We start from the raw sequence: 15243 nt of genomic DNA, 5'->3' as shown, positions 1-15243 counted from the left end.
AATGAAGGCTATGGCGCAGCTTCAATTGGGTTAACAAAGCTCAATTTGATAGAATGCATAGATTAACAACATACGGCATAGAGTGGCTGTCACTTAACATTGGGATAGTTGTCACAAATTACGTCTCGATACAGGAAGGCACGTAAAAGTAAAAAATTAACGACATCTAATTTCAGATTCTAAACTGTGCAATAAGAAAAGAATACTTTTTACCTGTTCCAATATTTCATGCTTCGAATATCTAAATGCAACTGATAGATTTCTGTGCAGTATTCGCCTGATGGCATACTACACACTGTTTGTAAAGGACAATTCAAGTTGCATATCCTGTAAGATCCATTTGATCCACTCACACCAGGAAGAACCCTTACTCTTTTAGATCCGTGTAGTGGGATCTTTTTATGTGCTCGAAGTGTGGATGTCCTCCAACATGGGACCTCCGTTCAAAATCATATCCGAGGGAGGTCCCTAGACGAAGCTAGGTACACTTTCTTTCCTAATTGAAGTGAGGAAGTTCGTGTAAAGGTCCTTTTCCAAGATCAAGAACACTAGTACGTCAACGAGGCATGCCAGGTTGTGAACCCAGGTCCTCTGAATTTGTGTCAAATACCTTGCCATTTTCAAAGCGAGGCGCCACTTTGTCTCTGCCAGTCCAAACAAATCTTGTATGAGAAACCTTCCTGTTGACACATCTGTACTTACACAACTACACAAAGATACGAAATGAAGTTGACTCCACTAGGTTAGCCTACCATTGCGCTGTTATCTTTTATTCATGTTAAACTCTTGTATTTTCGTCTCTACTTTCTAGTTTATGTTTGTTATATATTAATCATACGTTAGACCTCCTGTGCCTAGCCTTTCGAGGCATGAATGTGAAACAAAGGTATTTTGCTATTTCCTTGGCTAATTCATGATGTTTTGAACAGATCCTTTGTAGAGTAGCCAACGTGGTCAAAGTACATCAAAAATGACAGGCGTTCCTCATTACTTTCTTATACTTAGCGATAGCGACCAGTGCTCCTGGATGTGGAAGTAACTTGACGGTTCCCCCTGAGGGTTATGTGACATCACCGAACTATCCCGATAACTACGGCAACGATCAGACCTGTGAGTGGACGATCACGGCACCAGAAGGAAGCAGAGTTCGTCTCACGTTTGCCAGCTTCCATCTCGATGACGATTATGACTTTTTAATCGTCAACGATGGAGGCAGTGGCAGAGTGACACGATTGCAGAGGTAATGGCCTGAATGACCATACCGTTTTTAATCCCACGACTATAGTCGTCCGACATTGATAGTGGAATCGGCTTTCCGCACGGCTGCATGCCTCGCTGCTTGTCTTCGAATTGTCTATTCCTTCCCCCGTACAGACCAGGTGATAGCGACAGCAACTAGACACTTACACACATGCTTCAGTGGGCCCAGCTAGAAAAGATTACATTAGCACCTTAGTTCCTCCCGTGCCTTTAAAAATATTGCTCTATTACAAATTAAAGCTGACTTCAAAATACACTTCATTTCATATTAAGCTTTACAAAACTGATTAAAAGTTCAAATAACACTGCACCTGATCTTCACTGAATGCCGTGTGCCAATATGTCTAGTTACATAAAACTATACTCTGCCTGTGCTTTCACTCAGGAGCCTTGGTGCACGTACAATACTTTGTCATCATTACATCCCCACTATTATCCGTACAATTATTTGGCAAACTATATTTCGGCATTACATCCCCACTATTATCCGTACAATTATTTGGCAAACTGTATTTTGGCATTACATCCCCACTATTATCCGATGGTAGCATGCCCTGCTTGAAAACAACAGACATTTCTTGTTTGTCGAGCAGTTTGAATGATACTGAGGGTGAATTAAAAATGTTACATGTACCTGCTAACTTTAAATGTAGAAGCTTCAATATTTTTATGGTCACAGAAGCAGCAAGAAAGGTTATTTGTGATTTCCAGCTTAACAGGTGAACTGTCAGTCTACCCCATCACCAGTACATCTAACGAGATGTTCGTGAGGTTTACATCTGACGGGAGTCAAACGCGTCAGGGGTTCCAGTTTACAGGTAAGGTGTTTGATTACAGGAACATAGTTTGCTCTGTTGCCGATGATTAGAGTGCATGTTATGATATGGATTATCTTGGGCTGGAACGGTACAGAATAATGGATTACATGGATTAGCAACATGGATAATAGTCTAACTCAAAATAGGAATAGTTGTCTTAAATCACATAATATCGAAGCGGGGAGGCACAACCTCACTCCTCTGCAGTATAGATTTTGCCAATATTGTTATAAAGATCAAGTAATAGATGAACGGAATTTTATCATGGTAATCTGTATCATTGCAAATAAATTGTAGTTTTTAACTGTGTGAAATGATTCGAATATCTAGTAGCGAGGGATAAATTTGAAATTTTGATGCGCTTAGCTTTTCAAAAAACTTGTCTGAGAAACATTTGTGGCGACATTATACACGTACAACGGGACGAGAAAAAGATGACTCTACTCGCTAAGCTCAGTACAATCCCGTTGTCTTCTATGTATGTATGTTTATTGTCGTGTATTGTTGTCATACATGCCTGGACATGTTTGTTACATGTATATGTTAGTCACACGATAAATCACCTGTGCCCAGGCCGTTGATGCATGAAGCGTTACGCATTTCTTTCTTACGCGTAGCGACAGAGATCAGTGCTCTTGGATGTGGAGGAACCCTGACGGCTCCCCCTGAAGGTACTGTGACATCACCGAACCATCCCGACCATTACGACAACGGCCAGACTTGTGAGTGGACGATCACCGTACCAGAAGGAAACTACGTTCATCTGACGTTTGGCAGCTTCAACCTCGAAGAGAGTTATGACTTTCTGACCATCTACAAAAGAGACGGCGAAACTGCTTCACTATGTCAGAGGTAATGACCTGAATGGCCAATCAATGCTCTTGTATATAGAGTAGAGCAGTGAAGAGGATACAGAGGGTGACACTGATGTGAATCGATGGCTTCATGGTTATAAGTAATATAAACAGAGCTAATAATGATTTATTTTCATCTCCAGCTTATCAGGTGGAGCGCCAGTCTACCCGGTCATCTGCAAATCTAACGAGATATTTGCAAGGTTTACATCTGATCATAGTGGCACGGCTCAGGGGTTCCTGTTCTCTTACAAAGGTAAGGTGTTCGATTACACCAAGCATGTTTGCTTTGTTGCAGATTATTGGAGTACATTTTATGGTTTGGTTTCTCTTGTTATGACATGGCTGGAACTGCACAAAGTAATGGGTGACATGGTCTAACAGCTTACAACGAAGATTGCATTTCGACGTACAATTATAATAGAGGTACACATATTTTAGTTTTTCATACTTTCCTTGCCATTTTTAACAGCTTTTTTCTATAGTAGCCCAGGCATTTGATGCTCATTAAAATGTGTTACTCATTGAATATTACTACGAAGTACAAGTATTGTTTGAAGCTACATGTGTGTTAGAATGAGTCTCATTTTAACAAAAAACATGTTTTGGCAATCCCCGTAAGAATTATGAAAGACATAGTAGAAATAAATTGAAGGGTCCTGTCATGAAGATAGATTTCACATCGCTGATGTCTTTCATCATCTCCAAATACACAGGGGTGCCTGGATGTGGAGGTACCCTGACGGCTCCCCCTGGGGGTATTGTCAAATCACCGGGTACCTACAATACTGATAAGACCTGTGAGTGGACGATCACCGTGCCAGAAGGGAGCACTGTTCGTCTCACGTTTGACAGCTTCCACCTAGACTACGATTCTGACTTTTGGGCCATCTACGATGGAGACAGTGGCAGAGCTGCACTATTGCAGAGGTAATGGGCTGAATGGTAGAGTAGTACAGTTAGGATAATGCATAGTGATTAATGAGATTGATTTTTTGCCTCATAATTCACAACTTCAAGTTTTTTTTGGTGACATAAACAGAGCAAATGGCGATTCATTTTGATCTCCAGCTTTTCAGGCGATGTTTCAGTCCACTCCCTCGGCCCCATCACCAGTACATCTAACAAGTTGTTCGTGGTGTTTACATCTGGCAGAAGCGTCACGGCTCAGCTGTCCCAGTTCAACTACACAGGTAAAGTGTTGGATGTAGCGAGCATGTTTGCTTTGTTGCAGATGATTGGAGTGCATTTCTTGAGCTCAAACGACACAAAATAATGGGTTGTCTGTCTTGTCTTTCCTTTTTGAGACTACCAACTTCAACTTGCTGAAAATTTTGTAGCCTATATTCCGACTGTAAGGTTTTGCACCATCGCACACCGGGGCATGTCCCTACTCTACCGAAAGGTGTGGTGGGTTCTTTAACGTGCATGGGGTGTGGCTCTCCCCAAACACGGGACCTCCATTTAACGTTCTATCTGAGGGACTAGGCTAGGTACTCATTTTCACCTGAGTTAAGTGAGGAAAGTCGTGTAAAGTGCCTTTCCCAAGGGCACAAGATCGGTGACCCGACAGGAATCTAACCCGGGACCTCTGGGGCCAAGCACGGTGCAGATTTGCCACGCGACCCCACAAGGGGTTACATGGTTAAACAACATACACCACAGAGTGGCAGTATCGTAACTCTGGATTAGTTTTAATGCATTGCGTATGAACACGGAAAGGAACAACCAGCCTTCTCTATACCATAGATTTTGCCTAATTGTGATACAAATCAAGTGAAAGATTAACCACGTTTCATAGTAGATTTGTAAGTGTGTCATAAAGAAAGAATTATACTTTATATTTGCATTGAAGAAAAATCACCACCACCATCATCATCATCATCATCATCATCATCATCATCACCGTCATCATCATCATCATCATCATCATTATCATCATCATGATCGAAACGACCCATATGTTGCAAAGGCTGTCCTGTTTAAACCTTGAAGAAATATGCCCCTTTAACCCCCTTAATTCAATAAGACTACGTAATATACCCTAATCCTCCCTCCCACCACCCATCAGTTGCCAAATTTTCGATATTGTGTTGAATTTTATTTCAATGACTGGAAGATTCGCCTAGCTTAGTTACATTGGTAAGCCAGCTTGTGTTTGTTCTATTATAATCTTGATTCAGTTCGTTTTGTTACTGCTGTTAATTAGATTAATATGTAACCTTTATAATTATAAATTCCTTTCGCTGTATCACTATAATTTCTATGTTATGATGACTTAGTTTGTCTTGTTATTTGATGTTAACCTGAGTTATATGTTACGTTGTAATCATTAGTTCCTTTTGTTACTTTTGACCATCATCTGTATTTTATGAGCAGAAGACCTTCCTAAGCATATATGCTTCTTGTCTAATACTCAGTAAATTGATGCGAATGAAATAATGACGCGAAGGGGGGGGGGGCAGTTTGAATGCCTTCCCGTCAACACACGTACAGACAGCTATAGATACTCCTTTTCCCCGCGGGCCGCCCTTCCTGGCTCGGTAGTGATGTTAGTAACAGTTGAGTCCTTCCGACCCATGCTGGCTGCCTGCCCGCCCTCCCCTTGCTCCTGATTGGCCCATATCTACAAAGCATATATCATGAAATGTGCTAGAATGCTGCTTTATCTGTTCATCTACCACCCTATCATATTTGGCATGTCCCCTTGGCGTAACGCAACCCCGCTGCTTCGCCATCTGGATCAAATTCCGTGGATCCTGCAGCCCGAGTTCGCTCCTAGGGGTCGACTCCAGCTTTGGCATGTTGTAAGGGATTGTATTCGTCATTTTGGAGCTTCGGGCATAAGCATCAAAACTCTGCACGTAAAAGAACCCAACACACGTATCGAGAAGAGTAGGGGTGACCCGGTGTGCTTGGGAAAAAAAAAACGCGTGCCGTGGCGAGAGCGCCATTCAGTCGGACAAACAGCCCGAGATTATACCCGAGGTCCCTTCAGGGATGTGGGTCACATATAATTTAATTCATTTCTACCGCCCTATGTTTTCCCAAGCTTGGGGCTGCCCGGAGAGTCAACGCCGGTGTTTGGACGGTTCGTGCATCCCGGAAGACTTCTCGTGTGATGGAACGTCTCCCGACTGTGAGAACGGTGAGGACGAGACGGACTGTGGGGGTGAGGGTGGAGGTGAGCCTGGAGCGTTGTTAGGTGAAGTGGAGTGTTACGAGGCATCTCGTTTTTCAAATAAAGATCACTAAAACATCAAAATAATGGCACAAAGAACAATGTGACGAAGTGTTTGCTGCCTTGCAACTTAAATGTATTTCGACTTTACTACAGGAATCGAAACCACAACAGAAACTGATGACGTTAGAACAGTGAATCAGGCTCTGACCACCATAGAAGAACATGACGGCATAACGCCTCCTGGCGATCTGACCACCGAAGGGCAGCCCGACCTGACAACGCCTCCTGGCGATCTGACCACCGAAGGGCAGCCCGACCTGATAACGCCTCCTGGCGGTCTGACCACCAAAGGGCAGCCCGACCTGACAACACCTCCTAACGGTCTGACCACAGGACAAACTGACGACACGATGCCTCCTGGCGGCACAACAGGCACTGCAAATCCGAAAGCTGATGACGGTAAGAACACGGGGCTGTACTGATCGGATCGTTGATATAAGGATTGGGAGAGTTTGAAGTTTTGGAAAGATGATAGTATCTTTTTACAATCAACCTCCTTGCTGCCTAACTCTATAACAAATGGGGAATTGGGTGATAAAGGGCTATTTCAAATATCTTACGGTTAATGCAACTTTTTTTTCATTACAATGAATTTAACATTTTACTTTTTGTACCTTTTGATAGACTCCGGAGCGCGTGTTGCTACCATTGCCGGCAGCGCGCTGACATCAATCGTTCTGGCTCACGTCGTCCTGTTCGGTTAGGTCAGATCAGAACAGAACAGACAGGATCGGCAACGTTCAGCAATTAGTGCATCGTACAGTTGCCTTTGGACCAACGTGTACCTAGCGTAGCCTCCGTTACAAACCTCTCCGACAATTTTTTTCTTAACTGAACTAAAAGGGTTTAGATTATGCACCGGGTTCTGCTTTCATGCTCTGCAGGCCATCAGATCTGTCTACGCAAACGAAAGCTGTCAGAAAATTGCACATGTTTGAAAAAAAAAATCGGCGGTGTCTGCAACGGAAGCTATACTTTTTTTGCAGTTTTTGCAGTAGTCCTAGCAGCTAGCGTTTCATTTGCATGCACAACGAGGAAGAGTTTATAACATGGATTTACATCATTTATTATGCAAACATCATTCTTCGTTTAAACGTCGAATGGGATCGCGGATGACAATGGTGTGAGTTATTGAACAGAAGTGGTTCTTAACTGGATTGGTCAGTTAGGAAGTTCTCCAATTCAAGGCTCGTATCATAATAACCTTTATGTGTAGTACACAATATCTAATGTCATTTAGAGTCTGTACTGTAGAAGAGCAACAACATACACGGGAACCATTATTTCGCGGGTCAGCGTCATTATGGTCATGTTCATCATGTTATCGCGCTCATCCCTGAGAGTTCAGCACCTGTAGTTTAATCCTACAATGTTATGGACATTCAGGGAGTTAGAAAATTTATTTCTTGTTGGATAAACAAAGAGCACAGAAGGCTTCATAGAAAAGCCTATGTTAACATGAACAATCAATTGTATTCCTTATAAAAAAACTGTAACTTTGAAATAACTGCCCAATCCTTTTAAGAGTATGACGCAATCATCGGACATTCAAATGACGTTATCCGTATCCTTACTAGACGTAGATGAGAAGTGTTTGTTACTTTTACTTTTTTCAATATTAAAACTCGCTGCCGAGATTAGGAGACTGCCGTAAAATTGAGACTCATCTAAAATTAATTAAAATCTTCTTTAACTGTAGAGGTATAGATTACGACATAATATTCAAGTTTAAATCTCATCTAAAAGTTTTGCTAGGGTTGATATCGTTAGAAACGTAATAGCAGATTTTCTCTTCTTAAACTGACAGCTCATACCTGGTCAGTAAAACTTAAATAGTGCTACGTAGCATGCTTACGAGTCTAAAAACTATGTTTCGTGGTTACCGAATTCTCCCCCGTTACGGTAGATGACGGCGGTTAGCTCTGCTCGACAATACCAGGATTGGGTAAACGGGGAAACATGTACATCAAACGAAATTGTCACTATCATATTTAAGGTCTGCTGTGAATGTTGCCATCTTGAATTTTGATCGAGAAAAACTTGACTATTAGTTTGAAAAGACTCTCCGGAGTAGGCCAGATTATCGAAGTAAAAACAACCTGGCCCCAAACATGTTGATAGCTGACTGTTCACTATTCGAGAGGCAAATTAAGTCATTGATATCGAAAGTTAGAACAAGAGGACATGATAGACTAGATAAGATTACAGGAAACTTGAATTCTGAACGTCTGCTGTTATAGGTACCACCTAGCTTGAACATACTCAAGGCTGGTTATTTTAGAGGCCCGCAGGCAGCAGGTATAAATCGACAGTTTTTTAAACAGGCCCCAAGAGTGCTGACCAACTGATTGTATGATCTGCTACTGAAGTCACTCACCTAAACAAGTAGCTGTATGGGATTGTTGGAGGAGATAATAGGTAGCCACCGGTTAACATTTGCAGTGCATTGTATCTTTTGCACAGATTGTCTTTTTGTTTTTGTCAGCTCTAAAATTGACATGTATTTCAATTTATGGAAATGTACATGTTTTGGATTATTCTACTGTTACAATGCCTTTTGCTTATCTCTGTTTGAATGTATGCATAGTTGACATAACTTGTGTTTACTGGCAGCACAGAAAAAAAAGACTACATTTAGTTAAATTTATGCACGTTATCACTGATGATCAATGCAACGAAAATGAAGTACAGAGTATTGGAATTCAAGCAACCAGCAAAGTTTGATGGTTTGTACACATTTAGACCTTGGCGTTTGGTTGAATAACTTTCCATTGTCAGTGGGTGGTTGTCCTTTTTGAAAATTAACATTTGATGAAATATGTATTTTTGAAAAAAGATTAGCCTGACCTTTACCAATTTCTGATCACAAACGTCCTGAGTTTGCAATTTTAAGGGGCGTGAAACTACGAGCTATTACAAAATTTATTTGATATGTCAAAAAGGATGAACATTTCTTAAAACTCCCCCGCCATTTTCGTTGCCCTGATGACAGTGAAAGTAAATGGAGATTTGAGAAATAAAGATTTTGAAGATTCTTTAACAGAATGAATAATGTGGATTATTTCATACATACTGTCTCTCATAAGTTACATAAATTGAAATTATTTGAGTTTGATAGTCAACGACTTAACCCTCAAAAACCCGAATGGGGTCATTTTTGACCCCAGGCCTGGATTTTGATGTGCCATTTGAACATGTTTGATCGGAAAAAATTCCTTCCGTGACTTTGTCAGTAGACATCTATTCTAACCTCTCCTAATTTTCTAGCAAGATTGACGCAAAACTGTTGACATTATAGAGGAAAGTCTGGAGTGATTCCACTGGGGCCATTTTTGACCCGGGCAAAAATGGTGTGCTGTTTTTGAGACCTGACCTCTGTAACTCTTAAACTGAATGACCACCAAATTTTCAGAGGATGATGCACATGTAGATTGATATTACCATAACAAATTTTGTGTCATAACGACGTAAAATGACGTCATTATGACGTAATTTTATGTGATGCTATCCGCCATCTTGGATTTTGACCGATGACATCATCAAATCAGCAAAATATCTTAATGTAAAATCAGGAAAGTTACATTGGATTACATAAGATAATTACAATGTAAGAAAACAAATGTGCTGTACCAACAAAGCCTCGAAACGTCATTGTTTGAACTAAAACTAGCATATTTTATGAAATATGCTTGCCAAAAATCCGCTGTCATGGCAACACGAAAAAAAGATGAACTTACTTAATTAATCTTTAATCTTTGCTAAGGACATTTTATGAAATGTCACCAAACTTGGTGGCTCTAGCGTAAGCCGTTCAGGAGCCATGCAACATGACATTTGGCGTGAGCTAAAAAAATCCCCTCACTGTCTTAATAGGGATAGTTCAAAACGTGGTCCTTCTGATCTTTTTGCACAAATTATGATAATGAACGGGAATTGTTCATACCTAAACATGTCAAAACATTCCTCTTACATTGATGAAGCAATGTACTGATAACAATCATCGAAAAAAGTGAAAAGGGAGATTCTACTGAACAAAACATTTTGGGGTCATTTTTGACGCCGTTCAGTCATTTTAGTCGCAAAAAGGGGTTCGGGTGTTTGAGGGTTAATGTGATTAGTGATTACCACTACGATCGCCACCAAAGAAAAATCGTAGATGGTCACAAGTCCAACTATCTGCCTGTATTGTCCGTGGTACCTCAAGGATCAATCTTAGGTCCGTTTCCATTCTTGTTATTTATCAACGGGTGTAGGGCGGTCTCAGTAGAGGTCTGTACCTCGGATTTGCACACCGTACCATGGTTTTATACCGTGGGCTTCCACATCGTACCTTGGTCCGTCTTTTGGTGCCTGTCTGCTGCACCCGACCGACCATCGGTAGGGTGGACAGGCACCACTGTACCTCACTCATCCCCTAAACTCTCACGTGCTGGCTCCAAGTGCCACACAACGGTACACCGCTTCAGCAGGCGGGAGAAACCACGTGAGGGGACCAGGACAGGGCCAGTCCATAAAACCAACAGCTGTACCACTGTGGAAGGATGCCGAGCCTAAAGAGTGCGGCTGGCTCCAACAGTAGTTGGTTGCGCGCACCAACCGTCTCTATAAACCTACTAAGCGCAGGCGGGAAGGGTGGCCCTGCAGCGATGGAGAAGAGGCGAATTTTGCAGGTGAAGATGCACTGGGAGTCGCAGTCTCAAGTCCACATGTAGGCGGCTCGGACGTGATGGTCGTCTGCTTGCTGACCCGAGACAACAGCAACATTCGGCAGCTGTCTGAGTGACCAAGCAGCCCTTTTCAGGGACAGCGCTACTTGCTCTAAACAGAGACGGACCTAGAAAAGGTGGTCCAAAAATCACTTGTTTCGACCTCACTGGGTTAATGGTGGTGCGATACTCTCGCGACATGTTGGTCGGCATAGTTCGTATTCAAAAGTAAGTAAAACTGGATTTCATGTCATACATCTAATTGCTCTTAATATGATTTTAGGGAATGTACTTTGTAGAATAGAAACAGTTCTATCTTCTACGTTTATGAACGTTAGAAAGGGTTCCATTCATTTTTGTCATTAAGAATTGTTACAAGTATCATATTGACTATTGATTGGTCTAAGCATATTGCTGTGATGAAAAAAAAAGGGTCCAAATCAGTGAACCTAACCTTAGACGTCACAGTTTAGTACTTATCTTGTCGATATGTATTGTTTTCTTTAACTTCTTAGCTCACAGTGCTTGTGCTACTAAATTTTGTATTGCTTTGAAAAGCTCATAATACGCTGGTACACGTACTACTTCATTGTTGTTACTAGCTCTGTCAGAAATCCTATGTAAGCACTATTTGCAGACGACAATTAATGCTTCAGAGTGATCCGTTATCAAAATTACTGATTGAAATAACAAGAATGTTTGTGTTAACTAAACGACTGGAGAGTAAATTAATACGGTGGAAGTTGAGTTTTAACCTATTTAAATGCAAAGAGTTAAAATTAACACGTCGGGTCCATCCGTTTTGATTATCATATGTCTGGTTCAATTTTGACCGTAGTGAACGACATGTCTGATCTAGGCATCGCAACAAAATCAGACCTTAATATGGACCATCATGTTGCAAGAACGATGGCTGAAGCAATTTGGATTTATAAAGAGTACTTTAAAAGATTTCTGTATCACGATGTATGGTTCTATCTGCCTTAAGACCGAAGCTAACATGGTATGATGGGATCATCCCCGATACGAGATCAGGCTCAAGATTCTGGAAGGTCATGGGGGGGGGGGCTTTTAATTTCGTTGTTTAACTGATTAACAATGAGAACCCCAACTCTAAGTAGAACACAGCGGTTCCAAGCCAATGACACGAGGGGAATCATTTGACTGAATTATGAACTTGGTGTCTGAAGCCAATCAGTTGTAGACCAAGCAACGGAGGTGATCATCTTTTACAGATGCTGTAACAGACATTTGCAAGCAGTATAAACTTAAGCAATTCTACTACAATAAAAATGATACTGTTTAAATATAACGCTAGGAACCATTAATTCGACACCCTTTTAATTCGACACTTTTAAGTATTGGCTTGCCAATCAAGATTCAGCAGGTTGATGCAAAAACTGTTAATTGCATTCCAATACGAGTTAAGTACTGATGTCAAAAAGGTACAGTCGTAAGTTCATCAAGATCAAACTTTGCAATGACGAGGTCGTCAATTTACTAACCGTTTGTTTTAACGTTACGTATGTCATGGGAGAGGGAGCAGCGGCAACACACCGTCATAATGTCGACATTTTCTTCTTCATATCATCACATTACATATCTATACTTGTATCGATCAAAATAGGAATAAACAATATGTCCGTCAATAACAGCAAATAAGTCTAGTTTTGTCCTTGATCCAAACAAAGCGCGAATTATCCAGAGGCTTTGCGATCGCGTCTTCGGAAACCGCCATTTTGAATATTCCCAGAATCATACGGGTGATCACGTGAGCAATAGCAGACGATGCAGATCATCTATATTTATTCATTTATTCATTTTTCCCCTTTCCTGTCTTGGATTATTAAATAGACATGTCCAACAAGTGTTTACAGGTCATCAGCAATTGGAAATAGTAACCGACGTCAACAAATTAACTACTCTTTCTATTTTCCCCTATTTTCAAATGTAAAAGTCCGGAGCCACGTGCAAGCTAGTGCAAACAGGTATTGAAGACCATACCAACCGTCTCACTACGGGTTTAGCATGCTAATGACAAGGTTATACTATAAAATAATTGAATTTTGGCAGCAATTAATGCAAAAGTAAAGTTTTTGCATTCTTTCTAAAAGACACGTGTTATTTTCATATTTCCGGAACATACATCCCAACAGCGGCTAAGACGATAGCGACACACGAGAGTCGTACTCCCCTCTACCGCATTGATGTTCGCTTGGTACAGGCCGATGACCTGTGTTAGGATAGTTTCCGTTTCCGCCTTGCATATATTTTTGTTTACCGGGCAGTAGTGCAAGCAAACGTTAGTTACTCGCATTTCGATATCTGTAGCAGGCTTAAGTATCAGACCTCAAGGTTTATAATAGCCACGACAGTGCAATGGAACATAAGAACGGGTCTGCCGCAGGACGATGTTTTTCAGGACTATTTATTTTGACCGCAGTATCGTGAGTGCATCGGCGGCGTACCGACTGTAACATGTGGCGCCTATAGTAACTAGTGTAAGTGGCCGTTGGTTGACAGATAAATCGGGAAATAACCGTTGTTCTGACTATTGAAATTATCGGTTCACAGCGACATTGTTGTATACTGTTGGATTAATGGTTCGTTTGGAACAGATTACGCAAGGCGCCGTCATATCGGTTCCTATGTTGAAGACGTAATTTTTCCGAGATATGTCAATGATTTGGAAGAGTTGCACACATGTAGCAATTGCGGCAAAAACAACGTACACGATACAGTCATTGATTACCGAAATACTCGTAAGTCCGCTTGTTGATTTACATGAAATGGTGCGTTGGCGTAAAGGTGTCGAATTAATGGTTCCAAGCGTTAGGTAAATCCTAATGCTTATAGAAGAATTAGTGATACATACGTGAAAAAAATGTAGGGAGCGGGATATAATGACCGTCAACTTGCCCCTCCTGGCGCCAAACGGTATTATAGGTCATTAAAGGACGATGCTGTCAGGAGTGAGAAAGGAAAGTATTTGGCCCAAAGGAGGAAGGCCAGGAAAGCCCAGCGTTTGATGCAGGTGAAGTGATAGCCTTTTATACTTAATTACTCCAATAGGATTATGCTCTTTGTTCCTCCTGTGACAAAAGAGATCTCCAGAGGGGGCGAAATCGCTAAAGAGATCGCTTAATTTTTTATACTCTATTACATTCAGTGTCCGAAATGCAATTAAGCAATTTGCAAGCAATTTGCAAGATTTGCAAATAGAACAAAAGTCTGAACTTGCAAGTTGAAATTACTGATGGATCGAGTTAGTAGCAAACAAAGGGGCAGACGTTAGTGTTGTGTTGCACAGTAGAGGGTATACTATGATGATATAACAACTGCAACATTTCTGTTACAGAAGACAAACCGACGCAGGAAAGCCATGGGGAAGTCCCCGGAGTCGTGGCAGGAAAAATCTCGTAAGAGGGCACGTGAAATAAAGGGAGTAGAGTAACGATCATCTGAATCAAGAGGAGACAAGCAGGACCCTTCTGTTTTCTTTGTCCGTCGTTTTGAATGGGAAACTCCTATATAACTTGATACGAAAGGAAAAGAAAGCAAAAAAAAAGGGGATCACTATGCTGATTGGCTCTTTTACAAAACGGTATGTATGACTGAAACAGGATTCAGACTAAAGTCGGGATATATTCTTTCTTTTTCTTAAAATAACATTGACATTGCCCCACGCATTGACAAAAGTATAAAATATTACCCTTATTCACTGTGACAGATACCGTTAAATGTTGGTTTGTACGCATTTTTAACAATTTTAATTGCGAATCTTTTAATGATTTCAGCCTGGTTCCAGCGCGCGGGAACAAGTGTAACCTGATATTGTTAAATCAGCAGCCACGTCTGTAAGGAACCGCGGTTAGCTTAACTGATCGCACAAACAGATGGCCTAGGAATGCAAACGGACCGGCCTATGTGATCGTTAATGTTAATCTAACCGATGGAATTGTTGTAATCTGTATCCTGATATGTTTTGATACAGATGATTCTGTTTACCTTTTGTATATCTTCTTACTCTTCATATTGTGTAAGTAGGTCGGTGTAGGTGGTCTTTTTCATATTTCACACGAAGCCCCTGTTGAGCGTAAGATGTTGCGGATATTTTGTAGCATTTTGGACGTGGTACATTTTGTAGCAAAAACATTAACAGCTCCCGATTAACAAAGCCAGCCTGTGTCCAAATCAATAACACAGCTACCGCTTGTTGGTTGAACAGCACATCTCAGCCACCAATGTTGTGAATCTAGGACTCTGACATAATGTATGTGTTGAAGCAAATGGGGGCAAGGCATGACCGGGTTGGAACTTAAAAAGCAGCACAGCTGGCATGCGTAAAACAGTATCTGCTG

General features: G+C 41.2%; 1 protein-coding gene and 1 long non-coding RNA gene across 2 annotated transcripts; both read left to right on the top strand.

Annotated features, from left to right (window-relative positions):
* Nucleotides 1–723: 723 nt before the first annotated feature.
* LOC136420303 (zinc metalloproteinase nas-39-like) lies at nt 724–3866 on the top strand. Its single transcript, XM_066407151.1, has 6 exons — nt 724–742; nt 1006–1240; nt 1972–2078; nt 2696–2930; nt 3076–3188; nt 3649–3866. Exons 1-6 carry the CDS (start codon nt 724–726, stop codon nt 3864–3866), a joined length of 927 nt encoding a protein of 308 aa, XP_066263248.1.
* Nucleotides 3867–4041: 175 nt separating this feature from the next.
* On the top strand, nt 4042–6437 carry LOC136420380 (uncharacterized). The gene is made up of 3 exons (XR_010753196.1): nt 4042–4125; nt 5985–6116; nt 6270–6437. It is a non-coding gene; the product is annotated as an uncharacterized lncRNA (long non-coding RNA).
* The last annotated feature ends 8806 nt before the right edge of the window (nt 6438–15243 follow it).

This window comes from Branchiostoma lanceolatum, chromosome 15, assembly GCF_035083965.1.
Source record: "Branchiostoma lanceolatum isolate klBraLanc5 chromosome 15, klBraLanc5.hap2, whole genome shotgun sequence".
In the NCBI taxonomy this organism is placed as follows: domain Eukaryota; kingdom Metazoa; phylum Chordata; class Leptocardii; order Amphioxiformes; family Branchiostomatidae; genus Branchiostoma; species Branchiostoma lanceolatum.
This window is presented reverse-complemented; position numbering and strand designations above follow the sequence as displayed.

Excerpts from the sequence above, each read along its gene's own strand:
- LOC136420303 (XM_066407151.1), top strand. Across the intron at positions 1,241-1,971 it reads AGAGTGACACGATTGCAGAG|CTTAACAGGTGAACTGTCAG; the intron begins GTAATGGCCTGA and ends TGTGATTTCCAG. Across the intron at positions 2,079-2,695 it reads TCAGGGGTTCCAGTTTACAG|CGACAGAGATCAGTGCTCTT; the intron begins GTAAGGTGTTTG and ends TCTTACGCGTAG.